This window comes from Anomaloglossus baeobatrachus, chromosome 1, assembly GCF_048569485.1.
Source record: "Anomaloglossus baeobatrachus isolate aAnoBae1 chromosome 1, aAnoBae1.hap1, whole genome shotgun sequence".
Taxonomy (NCBI): domain Eukaryota; kingdom Metazoa; phylum Chordata; class Amphibia; order Anura; family Aromobatidae; genus Anomaloglossus; species Anomaloglossus baeobatrachus.
In genome coordinates, this window is record NC_134353.1 from 324,819,357 (window position 1) to 324,833,495 (window position 14,139).

At 45.6% G+C, this 14,139-nt stretch overlaps 2 protein-coding genes across 4 annotated transcripts in view; one reads left to right on the forward strand and one right to left on the reverse strand.

The window, feature by feature from the left end:
- Positions 1 to 13,912, reverse strand: part of AFF1 (ALF transcription elongation factor 1) — a 136,221-nt gene extending 122,309 nt beyond the window's left edge. For 2 of the 3 annotated variants that reach the window (XM_075351769.1, XM_075351763.1), the window contains exon 1: positions 13,511 to 13,911. In XM_075351769.1, coding sequence (XP_075207884.1) covers positions 13,511 to 13,527 — 17 coding nt within the window. In that variant the 5' untranslated portion in view covers positions 13,528 to 13,911. Of the gene's footprint in view, positions 1 to 13,510 lie in introns of all 3 variants that reach the window. The other variant, XM_075351774.1, reaches the window with a different exon arrangement.
- The window catches only part of LOC142312796 (uncharacterized), a 31,645-nt gene continuing 31,264 nt past the window's right edge, over positions 13,759 to 14,139 (forward strand). The window contains exon 1 of the mRNA XM_075351785.1: positions 13,759 to 13,889. The gene's annotated coding sequence lies outside the window, so the exon portion shown is untranslated. The remainder of the gene's footprint in view (positions 13,890 to 14,139) is intronic.

Consider the following 14,139-nt stretch of genomic DNA (forward strand, 5'->3'; position numbering starts at 1 on the left):
GGGAGGAGAGAGAGAGACAGAGAGGGAGGAGAGAGAGAGACAGAGAGGGAGGAGAGAGAGAGACAGAGAGGGAGGAGAGAGAGAGACAGAGAGGGAGGAGAGAGAGAGACAGAGAGGGAGGAGAGAGAGAGACAGAGAGGGAGGAGAGAGAGAGACAGAGAGGGAGGAGAGAGAGAGACAGAGAGGGAGGAGAGAGAGAGACAGAGAGGGAGGAGAGAGAGAGACAGAGAGGGAGGAGAGAGAGAGACAGAGAGGGAGGAGAGAGAGAGACAGAGAGGGAGGAGAGAGAGACAGAGAGGGAGGAGAGAGAGACAGAGAGGGAGGAGAGAGAGACAGAGAGGGAGGAGAGAGAGACAGAGAGGGAGGAGAGAGAGACAGAGAGGGAGGAGAGAGAGACAGAGAGGGAGGAGAGAGACAGAGAGGGAGGAGAGAGACAGAGAGGGAGGAGAGAGACAGAGAGGGAGGAGAGAGACAGAGAGGGAGGAGAGAGACAGAGAGGGAGGAGAGAGACAGAGAGGGAGGAGAGAGACAGAGAGGGAGGAGAGAGACAGAGAGGGAGGAGAGAGACAGAGAGGGAGGAGAGAGACAGAGAGGGAGGAGAGAGACAGAGAGGGAGGAGAGAGACAGAGAGGGAGGAGAGAGACAGAGAGGGAGGAGAGAGACAGAGAGGGAGGAGAGAGACAGAGAGGGAGGAGAGAGACAGAGAGGGAGGAGAGAGACAGAGAGGGAGGAGATAGAGTGATCACGGAGGCTGGCTTCTGGGCATGCTCAGTAGAGCAAGCAGGATCCTGCCTATCAGCACGCCAGCGTTCACCTGCGTTTGCGTGCTGTTTAGTCAGGATCCAGCAATTTTCAGAAGTTGGACGCAGCTCAAAAACGCTACAAGTAGCGTTTTTGAAAGATGTTAAAAAACTGCAAGTCGCTGGATCCTCACTATAACGCACGCAAACGCAGGTGAACGCATGTTAACGCGAGTCCATTGCAAATGCATTGAAATGAAACCGCATTTGCACTGGATCCGTTTCTGCGTTAAAAAAACGTTCAGGACCCATGTTAAAAAGACGTAGTGTGAAAGCAGCCTAAGCTGAGATTTACAAGAAATGTAGACGTCAATTAAGATGACAATTCTCAACTGAAACCATATGTCCTTTACATGGAGCTGGGTGAGAAATTGCGCAGCTGCTTGTCCTTCATGTCTCGCTTGTCTAGGGATAAACTTTGGAAGCAAACAGCTAAATTCCTATCTTCCTGCTGATATCAGGCATCAGGTGAGGGTCCCAGAACTTCTATAGACATTAGATTGTCAAAGAATCCTGACGGTGATCTGCAGTATCTATCTACTTGAAAAGTAAAGTGTCAAAAGGAAGCTTAAGATTTCTATGGAGGAGGAAGCCATTTGGTGGGTTTACACTCGCCCTAGCTATATGCAATCCAATTGGAGACTGACCGCACAGACCGTCATGGTTCTCGGCAGCACATCCTGCGTGCACAGGACAATGTTTGCTATCTAAAACAGTGATTTCTAAGCAAGCTCAAAAATAAACTTGCCTATCAAATGAGTTCTGCTCATTTGTCAGATGACCGCCAGCCTGTTTAGATAGGCTGATAATTGAGAAATGAGCATTCCTAAAAAAATGCATGACCCCAATAATCAGCTAATGTAACGGCAGCTTTCAACTTCAGCCATGTCTTCTATAACAAATGTTTCAAATCAAAACCTCACTTAAGGCCTCATTCAGACATCAGTTTCTAAAGCTGGGTTCACACAGCGACAACAACATTGCTGTTACGACACCATTTTCTGTGACGTAACAGCAACCTTGTAAATCGCTGTTATGATCGCTGCTTAGCTGTCAAACACAGCGACGCAGCAGCGATCATAACGTCGCTACATGTGCAGAGACGCATAGAAAGAAGAAATGGAGCTTACAAGGCTATTAGTGTAAAATATCCAAAATTTTATTATACAAAATTCTTATTATATTAAAATGGTTTCAATCACTATAGAAAAAGTACATATGCGGTGCTAATAGCGAAAAAGGTGAATTACCACACATAAGTGGGAGAGCAAAAGTGATAAACACCCCAAGTAGACATAGTTACTAGCAAGGGCAAGGGTCAAAAAATAAACATAAGTAGCTGGCTGATAACTATGGCGTCTCTGTCTTGGCAGGAAACGTAATTATATATAGCCAAATCAGCATAAATCCCTAAGGCAGGACAGAGGTTCCAAACATCAGACTAATCATAAAAAAAAAAAATCAAAAAATGACCAACAAGTATGGCGCCTCCACCCTGACCGGGCACATGAAGTTGTGCAGCCAAATCGGCATAGGTCCGTTTAAACAGGGCAGGAGTCACCCAATAACAAGCCAGTCACATGAAAAGGACCCTAAGAACCCATAACTTACACATGATTAAGAAAGAGGGGTGAACACCAGAAGGTATACATACCTTCCCTGATGAAGCCAACAGATGTAATCCGTGCGAAACGCGCGTAGGAAGGCTCTTTGCACTGTCGTGGGACGCTCTGGTGTTCACCCCTCTTTCTTAATCATGTGTAAGTTATGGGTTCTTAGGGTCCTTTTCATGTGACTGGCTTGGGTGACTCCTGCCCTGTTTAAACGGACCTATGCCGATTTGGCTGCACAACTTCATGTGCCCGGTCAGGGTGGAGGCGCCATACTTGTTGGTCATTTTTTGATTTTTTTTTTATGATTAGTCTGATGTTTGGAACCTCTGTCCTGCCTTAGGGATTTATGCTGATTTGGCTATATATAATTACGTTTCCTGCCAAGACAGAGACGCCATAGTTATCAGCCAGCTACTTATGTTTATTTTTTGACCCTTGCTAGTAACTATGTCTACTTGGGGTGTTTATCACTTTTGCTCTCCCACTTATATGTGGTAATTCACCTTTTTCGCTATTAGCACCGCATATGTACTTTTTCTATAGTGATTGAAACCATTTTAATATAATAAGAATTTTGTATAATAAAATTTTGGATATTTTACACTAATAGCCTTGTAAGCTCCATTTCTTCTTTCTATGCTTATGTGCCATATGGAGTGGCGTTGATTTTTGATGCGAGATGTGCTTTGGTTCAATGTTTCTGTGTTACATGTGCAGAGAGCAGGGAGCCGCGCACACTGCTTAATGCTGGCTCCCTGCTCTCCTAGCTACAGTACACATAGGGTTAATTACCCGATGTGTACTGCAGCTACATGTGCAGAGAGCAGCACACACTGCTTAGCGCTGGCTCCCTGCTCTCCTAGCTACAGTACACATAGGGTTAATTACCCGATGTGTACTGCAGCTACATGTGCACAGAGCAGGAGCCGGCACTGACAGTGAGAGCGGCGGAGGCTGGTAACGAAGGTAAATATCGCGTAACCAGGGAAAGGTCTTCCCTTGGTTACCCGATGTTTACAGCTTACCGCAGCTGCCAGACGCCGGCTCCTGCTCCCTGCTCGCTTCATTTCGTCGCTCTCTCGCTGTCACACACAGCGATGTGTGCTTCACAGCAGGAGAGTGACGACGAAAAAATGAAGCAGGACATTCAGCAATGACCTCACAGCAGGGGCCAGCTCGTTGCTGGAGGTCACACACAGCGACAGCGACGTGACGTCGCTGCAACGTCACAGAAAATGGTGACGTAGCAGCGACGTCTTCGCTGTGTGTGACACCACCTTAACATGCAAGAGATTCATGTTTTCACAGCTAAAGCTCAGCTACTATAGTCAATGGAGCTGTACACGTCTATTTTTGAGGACCAAGTGGGCCACATGAAATCTGCACGGATTTTGAGCAAACTTAGGTCTATTATCAGTCCAAGAAATAAACAATATAATGACAGCGCTTGAATGCTGTGTGCTGTTCATTTTCTACAAACCTAACAAACCGCTGACCAAGCGCAGTCAAAAATCTGATGGTAAACTGACGACAATCAGGGGGTTTCTTTGCATACGAGTGAAAAAACTGACATCTGATTGAGCCCTAAGGAAGCGGATCCTACCCTTTCATCTGCACCAATCAGCCGTAACATTAAAGGGAACTTGTCAGCAGTTTTACGCTGCCCAAACCACTGAAAATTGCTGAGTGAAAAATAGTTCCCTGCAATGAAAAAGTAACATCCATATGAAAGGCAGGAGTCAAAGCTGTCAGCAGAACACTGCCCGGAGCAGGACACCACCTCCACCAGCTGACATCTTCCCTTAGTGCAACTTTTCACTAGGTTAGGCTGATTTCCAGGGCTGTGGAGTCGGAGCTCATTTTGGTGGAGTCGGAGTCGGTATAAAATGCACCGACTGCTAAAATATATAATAAATTGGGGACAGTAGTGCAATGCAGAATGTGCTGAATATTTTACTAAATAACAACATTTAGTATAATGCTTATATTTAAGTGAAAAATGTATTGTAGTACAATGTGAACATCAGACATTTATTTTTATGATACAATAATCAAGATATTTGGATAGAACATAAAATATATTTATTGGAATACAACTTTAGAACAAACTAAAATTGTAAATATGTAATACACTATGTAATATACAGATTACATATATATATATATATGTAATCTACTGTATATTACATAGTGTATTACATATTTACAATTTTACAGTTTGTGTTCTAAAGTTGTATCCAATAAATATATTTTATGTTCTATCCAAATATCTTGATTATTGTATCATAAAAATAAATGTCTGATGTTCACATACACATGTTCATGTACTACAATACATTTTTCACCTAACTATAAGCAATATATGTCGGAGTCGGTGCAAGAGAAATTGAGGAGTCGGAGTCGAAGGTTTGGTTTACCGACTCCACAGCCCTGCTGATTTCACACATCAGTTTTTTGCCATCAGGCACAATCTGTCAAAAACATGGAAAACCGGATCCTGTGTCTGTTGCCACCGGATCAGTTTTTCCCCCATAGACTTTCATCAGCGCCGGACTGTGCCGGCCGGATGAAACGTTGAAGTGAACGTTTGTGTCCGGCAAAGATAACGGATCGCGCCGTACGGCATGTTTTATAATGGAAGCCTATGAACGCCGGATCCTGCGTAATGCGGCAAAAACGGATCCGGCCACCGGATCAGTTTTTTTTTTTAACTGAGCATGCTCAGTATCACACCGGATCTGTCAAAAAACCTGAAGGAACTAATGAGTTTTTTCGCCGGATCGTGCCTGATGCCAAAAAAACTGGTGTGAAAGCAGCCCAAGACGCACAAGCACAGGGTTTTTCACAAGATGTACACAGACAAAGGTCACCTTAGGCTGCTTTCACACATCAGTTTTTTGTAATCAGGCCCAATCCAGTTTGTGCCTGATGTAACAGATCCGTCCCAGATTGTGTAAAAACAAATTGACGGATCCGGGAGAAAAAAAAACTGATCCATTTTTTTATATTTTTTTTTTAAGGCACTCCCGCGCGCACCATCACTGCACATACACCGGCATTACCTCAGTGATGACACCGCGACTCCCTTCAGTTGCTGCATGGAGCAGATAGTGAGCAGCGGTGTTCTACTACCACTCCTGTCAGCTTCATGTAGCAGAGCTGAAATGGTCGTGGGACCTGTGGATTACGTCGGACCTGGAGGGGTGTTTTGGGATTTTAATAAAATGGTAAATGAGGGTGTTTCTTTGTCTTTTATTCCAAATAAAGTATTTTTTTTCGGTGTATGTGTTTATTTTCTTTCACTTACAGGTGTCTCAGACGCCTGCCATGATTAACCCCTTATTATCCCGATGGCCACCGCACCAGGGCAATTCGGGATGAGCCAGGTAGCATTCCGGGACTGTCGCATCTAATGGATGCAGCAATTTCGGCTGGCTGCTGGCTGATATTGTTAGGCTGGGGGGCTCCCCATAACGTGGAGCTCCCAGTGTGGCTTTATCTTAACTGGTATCAAAATTTGGGGGGGGGGGGGGGTGGGGGGAGGAACCGAACGTCATTTTCTTAAATTATTTATTTTACTGCAAGATATAGACCCGCCCAGCCACGGGCAGCTGTGATTGGTTGTGAGAGCTGTCACTCAGCGTGGGGGCGTGTCTGACTGCAACCAATCATAGGCGCCATTGGGCGGGGAAAGCAGTAAATATGAGATTGAATAATTGGCGGCCGGCATTTTCAAATCAGGAGAGGCCGCCACGCGAGAGAGAAACAGAGAGAAACAGAGAGAAACAGAGAGAAACAGAGAGAAACAGAGAGAAACAGAGAGAAACAGAGAGAAACAGAGAGAAACAGAGAGAAACAGAGAGAAACAGAGAGAAACAGAGAGAAACAGAGAGAAACAGATTTTCTGACAAGGAATGAATTTATATCACTTCTGGGCATGCTCAGAAGTAAAAACCGGATCTGGTACATGCTTCCAGCGTTTGATGCATGACACCGGATTCGGCGTGCATAGACTTTTATTATACACCATGACACACAGCGCTGCACTCGGCGCTATGCGTTTTTTTGCCGCTGGCAAAAAAAAGGTTCCTCTCTGCGTCCTGTGCGGCCGCCGGAGTGACAATTTTTGCCGCAACCGGCAAAAACCGGATCAAACGCAAGTACATGCTGCACAATGTGGCGCTAATAAAAGTCTATGAGGAAAAACCGCACCCGGCGGCAAAAAAAAAAAACCAAAAAACCCGGATGCGGTTTTCCCGCAAATCGCCAGATTGTGCCGCACAGCAAAAACCTGATATGTGAAAGCAGCCTTAGTTGACAATTTTTTCCGTAAACAGGGCACCACCAGTGATCTGTGGCTGCAATGCCTGGTGTATCCTGGTATGTTTTTCCTATACCTACTACAGCTGTCCTTGGACTACTTTTGGGGTGGAAACACCCCATAAAACCTGCCAGGTGCCATTGTAAAGATATAATGTTATTCACTTTAAGTATTAGTGTTTACCACAATTGCTGATACATGAACGCTCTGTTCTGAAAGGGGATACCACCATGAGTAGATAAGTCGCCAAAACGTTACAAGTGCATGCTATTATAAACACCGATGGAGATAGGTCTGGAGAACATAAGCACCTGAATAACAAATTTGTGACCAATCTTCTACACATAGGCAAGAACAGACTTTTTATTATGACTCCTTAAAAGCATGCGGAAATGTGTACTGAAGTAGCTCTCTTTAAATAGACCACAGCCAGGATTGCATTTCAGAGAAATATTTTAAGGCTTGTCCCCTTAAGGCAATCTGTCTATGCCATATTAGTATAGATTACCTTTAGAGAGTGGGCGATCCCATGCTCTGGGTGACCATTCATTAGCCAGAACAGAGTGCCACTGCAAAGGGCAATTTTAAGACTAACGAATTGTTGTTTCAGTAACCAACACGTGCACAGTGCCACAATGGCCAGATCCCAATTTTTTTGTATTGAAGAATATGTGCCTGTACAAAGGTCGTTGTGATTGGAGTGGAAGCAGGGTCTGCTGGGGTATGCCCATAGTGAGTCATAGATACTGTGGCATCAGCTGTGTATAGAGGTGTTACCTGTCACTGTAATCCTGCCTTTGATGATTCCAAGCCTGCTGAAAACTCCTAATAAAAGGACAGAAAGTACGAGTCTAAAATGACCCAAATAGATAGATACTTTGAAAATGGCAAGATTACCAATTTTGTTTTTAATAAAGATCTTGTATATGGGTTGGGGGGGGGGGGGGGGGGGGAATGCCAAAAATCTATACACACCAAAAAAAATCCTTACTCAAACAATAGGCCATGTACTGATAGCTTCCAGAGATGAGCGGATTGATACGCAAGACTCCGATCCAGCATCCAGATCAGTGGTACCTGGCGGCTAAACAAGAGGCCCGCAAAGCTCTCACATTCTGGCAGGGCATTTCATTTTGTTATGGCTGGTGCATTATCATAAATGCCGGAAGGTAAAAAATCTGCAGACCTCCTGTTTAGCCACCAGGTAACATGGTCCTGGATGGTGAAATGGAGTCCCACGAGTCAATCTCCGATAGCTTTCCTTTCAATGCAACCTGAGCGTATACCTCATACTAATGGCATGTATGGAAAGGTGCTTTAATACTGATTAAAGCCATACCTTTCATGTAGAAATCCATTTTGCAGTTTTAGAGAAAGCCAGAGTTGATAGTAATGAACGAGCACTACAATGCTCGGTACTCATAACAAATAGGTCAAATGCTGGGACGAGCGCGACTCGAGTACAGAGTATAATCAAAGTCAATGGGAAACCATAGCATTTTTCTATTAAATCTTTTGTGAAAATGCTTGAGTTTCAATTGACTTCCATGTTGCTCAGTAATTGAATCGAGCCCATCCGAGTCCAACAACATTCAAGTACTGTAGTGCATGCCCATCACTAATAGTTGTAATTGTATGCTAAGTTGTAAGTGCATTGGGCGGGCACTGCCATACACCTCTCCTGCCTCTCTCCTGTCACTGAGACAGGAGGCCGGCAGCGGGCAGGGAAGAGAGCTGTATGTAGTGTCCGCTCACTGCACTTACACCTCTCTCCCTATACCCCATCTACTGCCTGCCTCCTGTCACTGACTGATAGGCCCCCGAGACATGAGTGAGCTAGAGACAGGAGGCCGGCAGCGGGCAGGGAAGAGGCAGAGGCCGGAGAGCTGTATGTAGTGTCCGCTCACTGCACTTACAACTAGTATACAATTTCAACTATGGATTTCCCTAAAACAGCAAAATGGAGTTCTACAAGAAAAGTAGAAATCTAATCAGCAATAGAGGTTGTCCGATCTAAAGCTACAAGTCCGCTGTCACTATGCAACCACAGACTTGTGAATCACATGCGCGCGTTAGGACTCTCCGATGCTGGCAGCAGGCGATCACAAGTGACCGCAAGTATGAGATATGCACCCTTACGGCCACATTCCAACTAGACTGTGTCCGGCCTCAGTCAATACCCTGTAAGGCTATGTGCGCCCGCTGCATCTGTGGACCACAAAGATGCACGTTTTTGACAGACACACACACACAAACACACCTAGTTTGTAGTTTTTATTTTATTAAGTCAAACCTATTAACTGGAAAGGCTCAAAAACACAAAGAATTGACATGGTGCATCATTGCAGCCACAAAAAAGCTGCAACGTGTGGACAGAAAAACTGAAATCTTAGACTTTGCCGGGGATGGAAATGTGCTGTATGTAGTTTTGGGCCCAAAACTGCACCCCCCCCCCCAAAAAAAAAGCGGCATAACAGCCAACGCGCACAATGCCTTAATCGAGTGATGCAAGATATAGTCTAGTCGGTACATAACTATAGATATGGAACTCCTGTATGCCCTCGCTCATCATCTGGCCAGTCTACCTCATGGTCTGGCATTCGGTTTAATAACCAGGGGAGCAGTTGAAAGGTTTTGACCATGCAAAGGTCTTTTCTGCAATCAATGGAGAAATCTATATGTATACATTTATAGCCGTTATATATTTGCTATTTTGTCACTTATAACCATTGTTAGTTATAAATGATTTAGTGGCAAAATATATAATAGCTGGATGGACCTAGATCTTTTTTTCTATCTATATACACACACTAGCAATAAGCGCTATCTATACAGATTCTGCATTTTTTCCCATGGTTTTTGTGCAGTAAATCTGCTGCATTTAACTGTGCAAGCAAAGTGGATAAGACTATGAAAATCACACCCACTGTGCATCTAAGGCCCCTTTCACACTGCGCTGTGACCTCCGATCAGTGATCCCGTCAGGGCTTCCATAAGGACCCCCCCTGCAAAACGAGTTTCAGATGCAGGCGCCATTGACTATAATAGTGCAGATGGAGTCACTGTGCTGTCTTCGGACGTATACTCTTTCTGCAGGCGGACACCTAGACATAGTAGACTGCGAAAATGGTGCAAGACAGCACACTGACTCTGTCCACACCATTAGGCTGGGGCCACACGGGGACTACTGCGATCCCCTTGCATGACACTCTGCTCGTGCTGGCAGTACAGCAGAGCCGAGTGTCATGCGTGTGTCCTTGCAACTGAGGTCCGTTCGTGCGATCCGACCTCAGGAGAGGAGGGAGGGATTTCTCTGCCTCTCTCCTGCATAGCCGGCTATTGCCATTCTCGCACTGCACTGGCAGTACACCGGTGTACCGCGAGTGCAGTGCGATTTTTCTCTCGCCCCATTCACGTGAATGGGTGCGAGAGAAAGAGTCTCATACAGTTGCAGCATGCTGCGATTGTTTTCTCGGTCCAATTAGGGCTGAGAAAATAATCGCTCATGTGTGCGGTCACACAGGCTAAAATTGGTCCGAGGGGAATGCGATGTTTTATCGCACTCCACTCGCACTGTTTTTCTCGCCGTGTGGCTTAGGCCTAACAGAGAGCTGAATGCAATGTGAAAGAGGCGTAAAGATGCTGGTGAACTGTGTTTTTGGTGCATTCTCTCTATGGGGAGGCATATACAGCTCTGGCAAAAATTGAAACTACAAAATTTCAGTTTTTCTGATTTTTCTCTTTATAGGTATATTTGAGTGAAATGTAAATTATAGAATAAAAAAAAACAAACACTACTGACATGTCTCCAAATTTCCAAGCAATAAATATTGTATTTTCTGAAAATGAAAAATGGTCAAAACAAAAATACATTGCTTTCAGACACCTCAAATAATGCAAAGAAAGCGTCATAATCATTTAGAAATAATATTAATAATGTCTTAACCCGGGAAGAGTTCACAAATCAATATTTTGTGGAATAGCCATGATTTTTAATCACAGCTTTCATGCGTCTTGGCATGCTTTCCACCAGTCTTTCACACTGCTTTTGGGTGACCTTATGGCATTCCTGGTGCAAAAATGTAAGCAATTCTTCTTAGTTTGATGGCTTGTGACTATCCATCTTCCTCTTGATTACATTCCAGAGGTTTTCAATGGGGTTCAGGTCTGGAGATTGGGCAGGCCATGACAGGGTTTTGATGTGGTGGTCCTTCATCCACACATTGACCTAGCTGTTTGGCATGGCGCATCGTCCTGCTGGAAAAAACAGTCCTCAGAGTTGGGGAACATTGCCTGAGCAGAAGTAACTGTTTTTCCAGGATAACCTTGTATGTGCCTTAATTCATACGTCCTTTGCAAAGTTTAATCTGCCCAATTGGACCATAGAGGACTGGAGTAAGGTAATCTTCGCTGATGAGTAATTTTCAGCTTTGCCCAACACCTGGTCGTCTAATGGTTAGATGGAGACCTGGAGAGGCGTACAAGCCAGTGTCTTGCACCCACTGTGAAAGTTGATGGAGGATCAGTGAAGATCCAGGGAATGCTTCTGCAAGGCTAGTATTGGGTAGATTAAACTTTGCAAAGGACGTATGAATCAAGCCGCATACAAGGTTATCCTGGAAAAAGTTTCTTCCTTCTGCTCAGGCAATGTTCCCCAACTGTGAGGACTGATTTTCCAGCAGGACATTGCGCCATGCCACACAGCAAGGTCAACGTGTGGATGAAGGACCATCACATCAAAACCCTGTCATGGGCAGCCCAATCTCCATACCTGAACCCCATTAAAAACCTCTGGAATTTTATCAAGAGGAAGATGGATGGTCACAAGCCAAACAAAGAAGAACTGCTTATAGTTTTGCACCAGGAGTGGCATAAGGTCACCCAAAAGCAGTGTGAAAGACTGGTGGAAAGCACGCCAGCACGCATGAAAGCTGTGATTAAAAAAAATCATGGTTATTCCACAAAATATTGATTTCTGAACTCTTCCTGAGTTAAAACATTACTATTGCTGTTTTTAAATTATTATAAACTTGTTTTCTTTGCATTATTATGAGGTCTGAAAGCAATGCATTGTTTTTGTTATTTTAACCATTTCTCATTTTTAGAAAATAAAGACAATATTTATTGCTTGGAAATTCATGTTGTCAGTAGTTTTATAGAATAAAGAACAATTTACATTTTACTCAAAAATATACCTATAAAGAGAAAAAAAAAATCTGAGAAACTGAAATTTGGAAGTGGTCTTATAGGGAACCTGTTACCACTTTTTCAGCCTATAAGCTGCGGCCACCACCACCGGGCTTTTATAATAGCATTCTAACGTGGTGTATATAAGAGCTCAGGCCGCTGTGAGAACAAAAAAAAAAAAAACACACTTTATAATACTTACCCAACGGTCGCTCGGTTGGCCAGATGGGCGTCTCCATTGCCGCCTCTTTTGGCCATCTTCGTCCTCCTTCTCTAGCCGCGGTGCATGACGCGTCCAACGTCATCCACACTCGCCGGCATTCTGTTCCTGAGCAGGGCAGATTAAAGTATTGTAGTGCGCCTGCGCAGGATCGGCGAGTTTGTATGACGTAGATGCGTCATGCACACAGGCTTCAGAAAGAGGATGAAGATGGCCGAAAGAGGCGGCGCCGGCACCGGACAACGGAGACACCCATCTGGCCAACAGAGCGGCCGTTAGGTAAGTATTCTAAAGTGTTTTTTTACGTTATACCCCCGGCCTGGGTTCTTATATACAGCATGTTAGAATGTGTATATAAGAGCCCAGTGGTGGTGGCCGCAGCTTATAGGCCGAAACAGTGGTGACAGGTTCCCTTTAATTTTTGCCAGAGCTGTATATAACATACACACACCAAAAGAAAAAAAAAATTGCATTTTTTAAATACAGAATCAAGGCTTTTCGGAAACAGCATTAAAAACACTGCTTCAAATCTGCACCAAAACGGAATAATCAGAGAGCGGTGTTAGTGCATATTTTGTTGCAGACACCTGTAGAAAACATGCAGATATAAATAAAGTGAAAAATATGCAACATTTCCGCTAAGTGTGAACGCGGCCTGGTACTCATGCCATCTGTCTACACTTTCTGGTAGCCTTAAAGTGGCCATTCAAGTTTCTAGGTCACTGGATGGGGGAGGGGAGGTCACCAGTGACCGTGGAAAGGCTGCGAGCTGCTAGCTCTATAAAAGGCAGCAAATAGGTAATTGCTGGGTCAGCAAAGCGCTCACTGCCCATAGCCTGGAAATAGGGACTGCCCAGCTGTCATGGTGCCCATACACTGACATGGCAAATCTGGGGGGAACTACATGCCCCCCAGGACCTGACACTGGTATAGGCTGCCCTGGAATGAATAGGTAACCTCATCTGTCCGTCCGTTGCGAGGATCTGTCCGTCCGTTGCGAGGATCTGCCTGTCTTCTGGAAGCTGCAGCTATGGTGGAGCAATATGGCAGCCATATCAGATGTAAAGTGGGGGAAGGGATGTCCTTATACTTTACGAACTGAGCTCCTCTCGGAAAGTTCACCCCGACACAGAGTTAAATGACTGATCACTAAGACTTGACTGCCTGGATATCCCATACTGTGCGCGAAGGAGGCGGTAAGGGTTAATCCTGCGAATTAACCCCTGAGGCGCCCACCTGTTGCTATGTAGCCACACGTCACATCTACAGCATTATACACAACAGCGCTCCCAGTGCGGAGATGCCCAGACTGGACGGAGGATGCCCGTTACTGGCTTACCGTGACGTAGACACATACTGAGCCCCATACCTGGACTGGGCAGCCATAGCGAGGGTCTCACAGCAGGCGTCCGGCGTCCATGAGGTGTCGTCTGTCCGTCCCGGCTCTTACTGCTCTAGTGCCGCTCGCACTGCTGCTCCGGTCAGTCACATTATTGGAGCGCAGTCCGGCGCTGCCCCAGCCTCTGTGGACCTGCACGTCTTTCCCTGCGGCAGCTCTCGTCCCCACTGAGGCACGCCCACCAACCGCTAGCCTGCACGCCTACACGCGAGGGGGCGTGGCTACGGTCAATGGCGGAGAGCACAGTGCATTACCGCCCCTGGTCTCTGGCATCAACCACTTGTCTCGTTCTCGGGGTGTCTGGAAACCGATCACCGTGAGGAAAGACGCGTCAGACTGCTGCTAGGAAGTAGGGACTGCTGCGTAGCGGGGTCCGCCAGGTCTAGTAGGGGGTCGTCAATAAAGCCGTGAGGTGATTGGGCAGGATGGCTGAAGAGGGGCGGGTGCAGGACCCAAATCTGACCAATGATGGATTAGATTTGCTCACAGCTGGAGGGAGAGGGCGTAGCCCGGTGGGTGGGGAATATTTCTCTGTAGAGCTGAGGTTGCCAAAAGCTGGCTGTGTGCTTACCGGTGGCGACTGAGAATGGGAGTGTGGC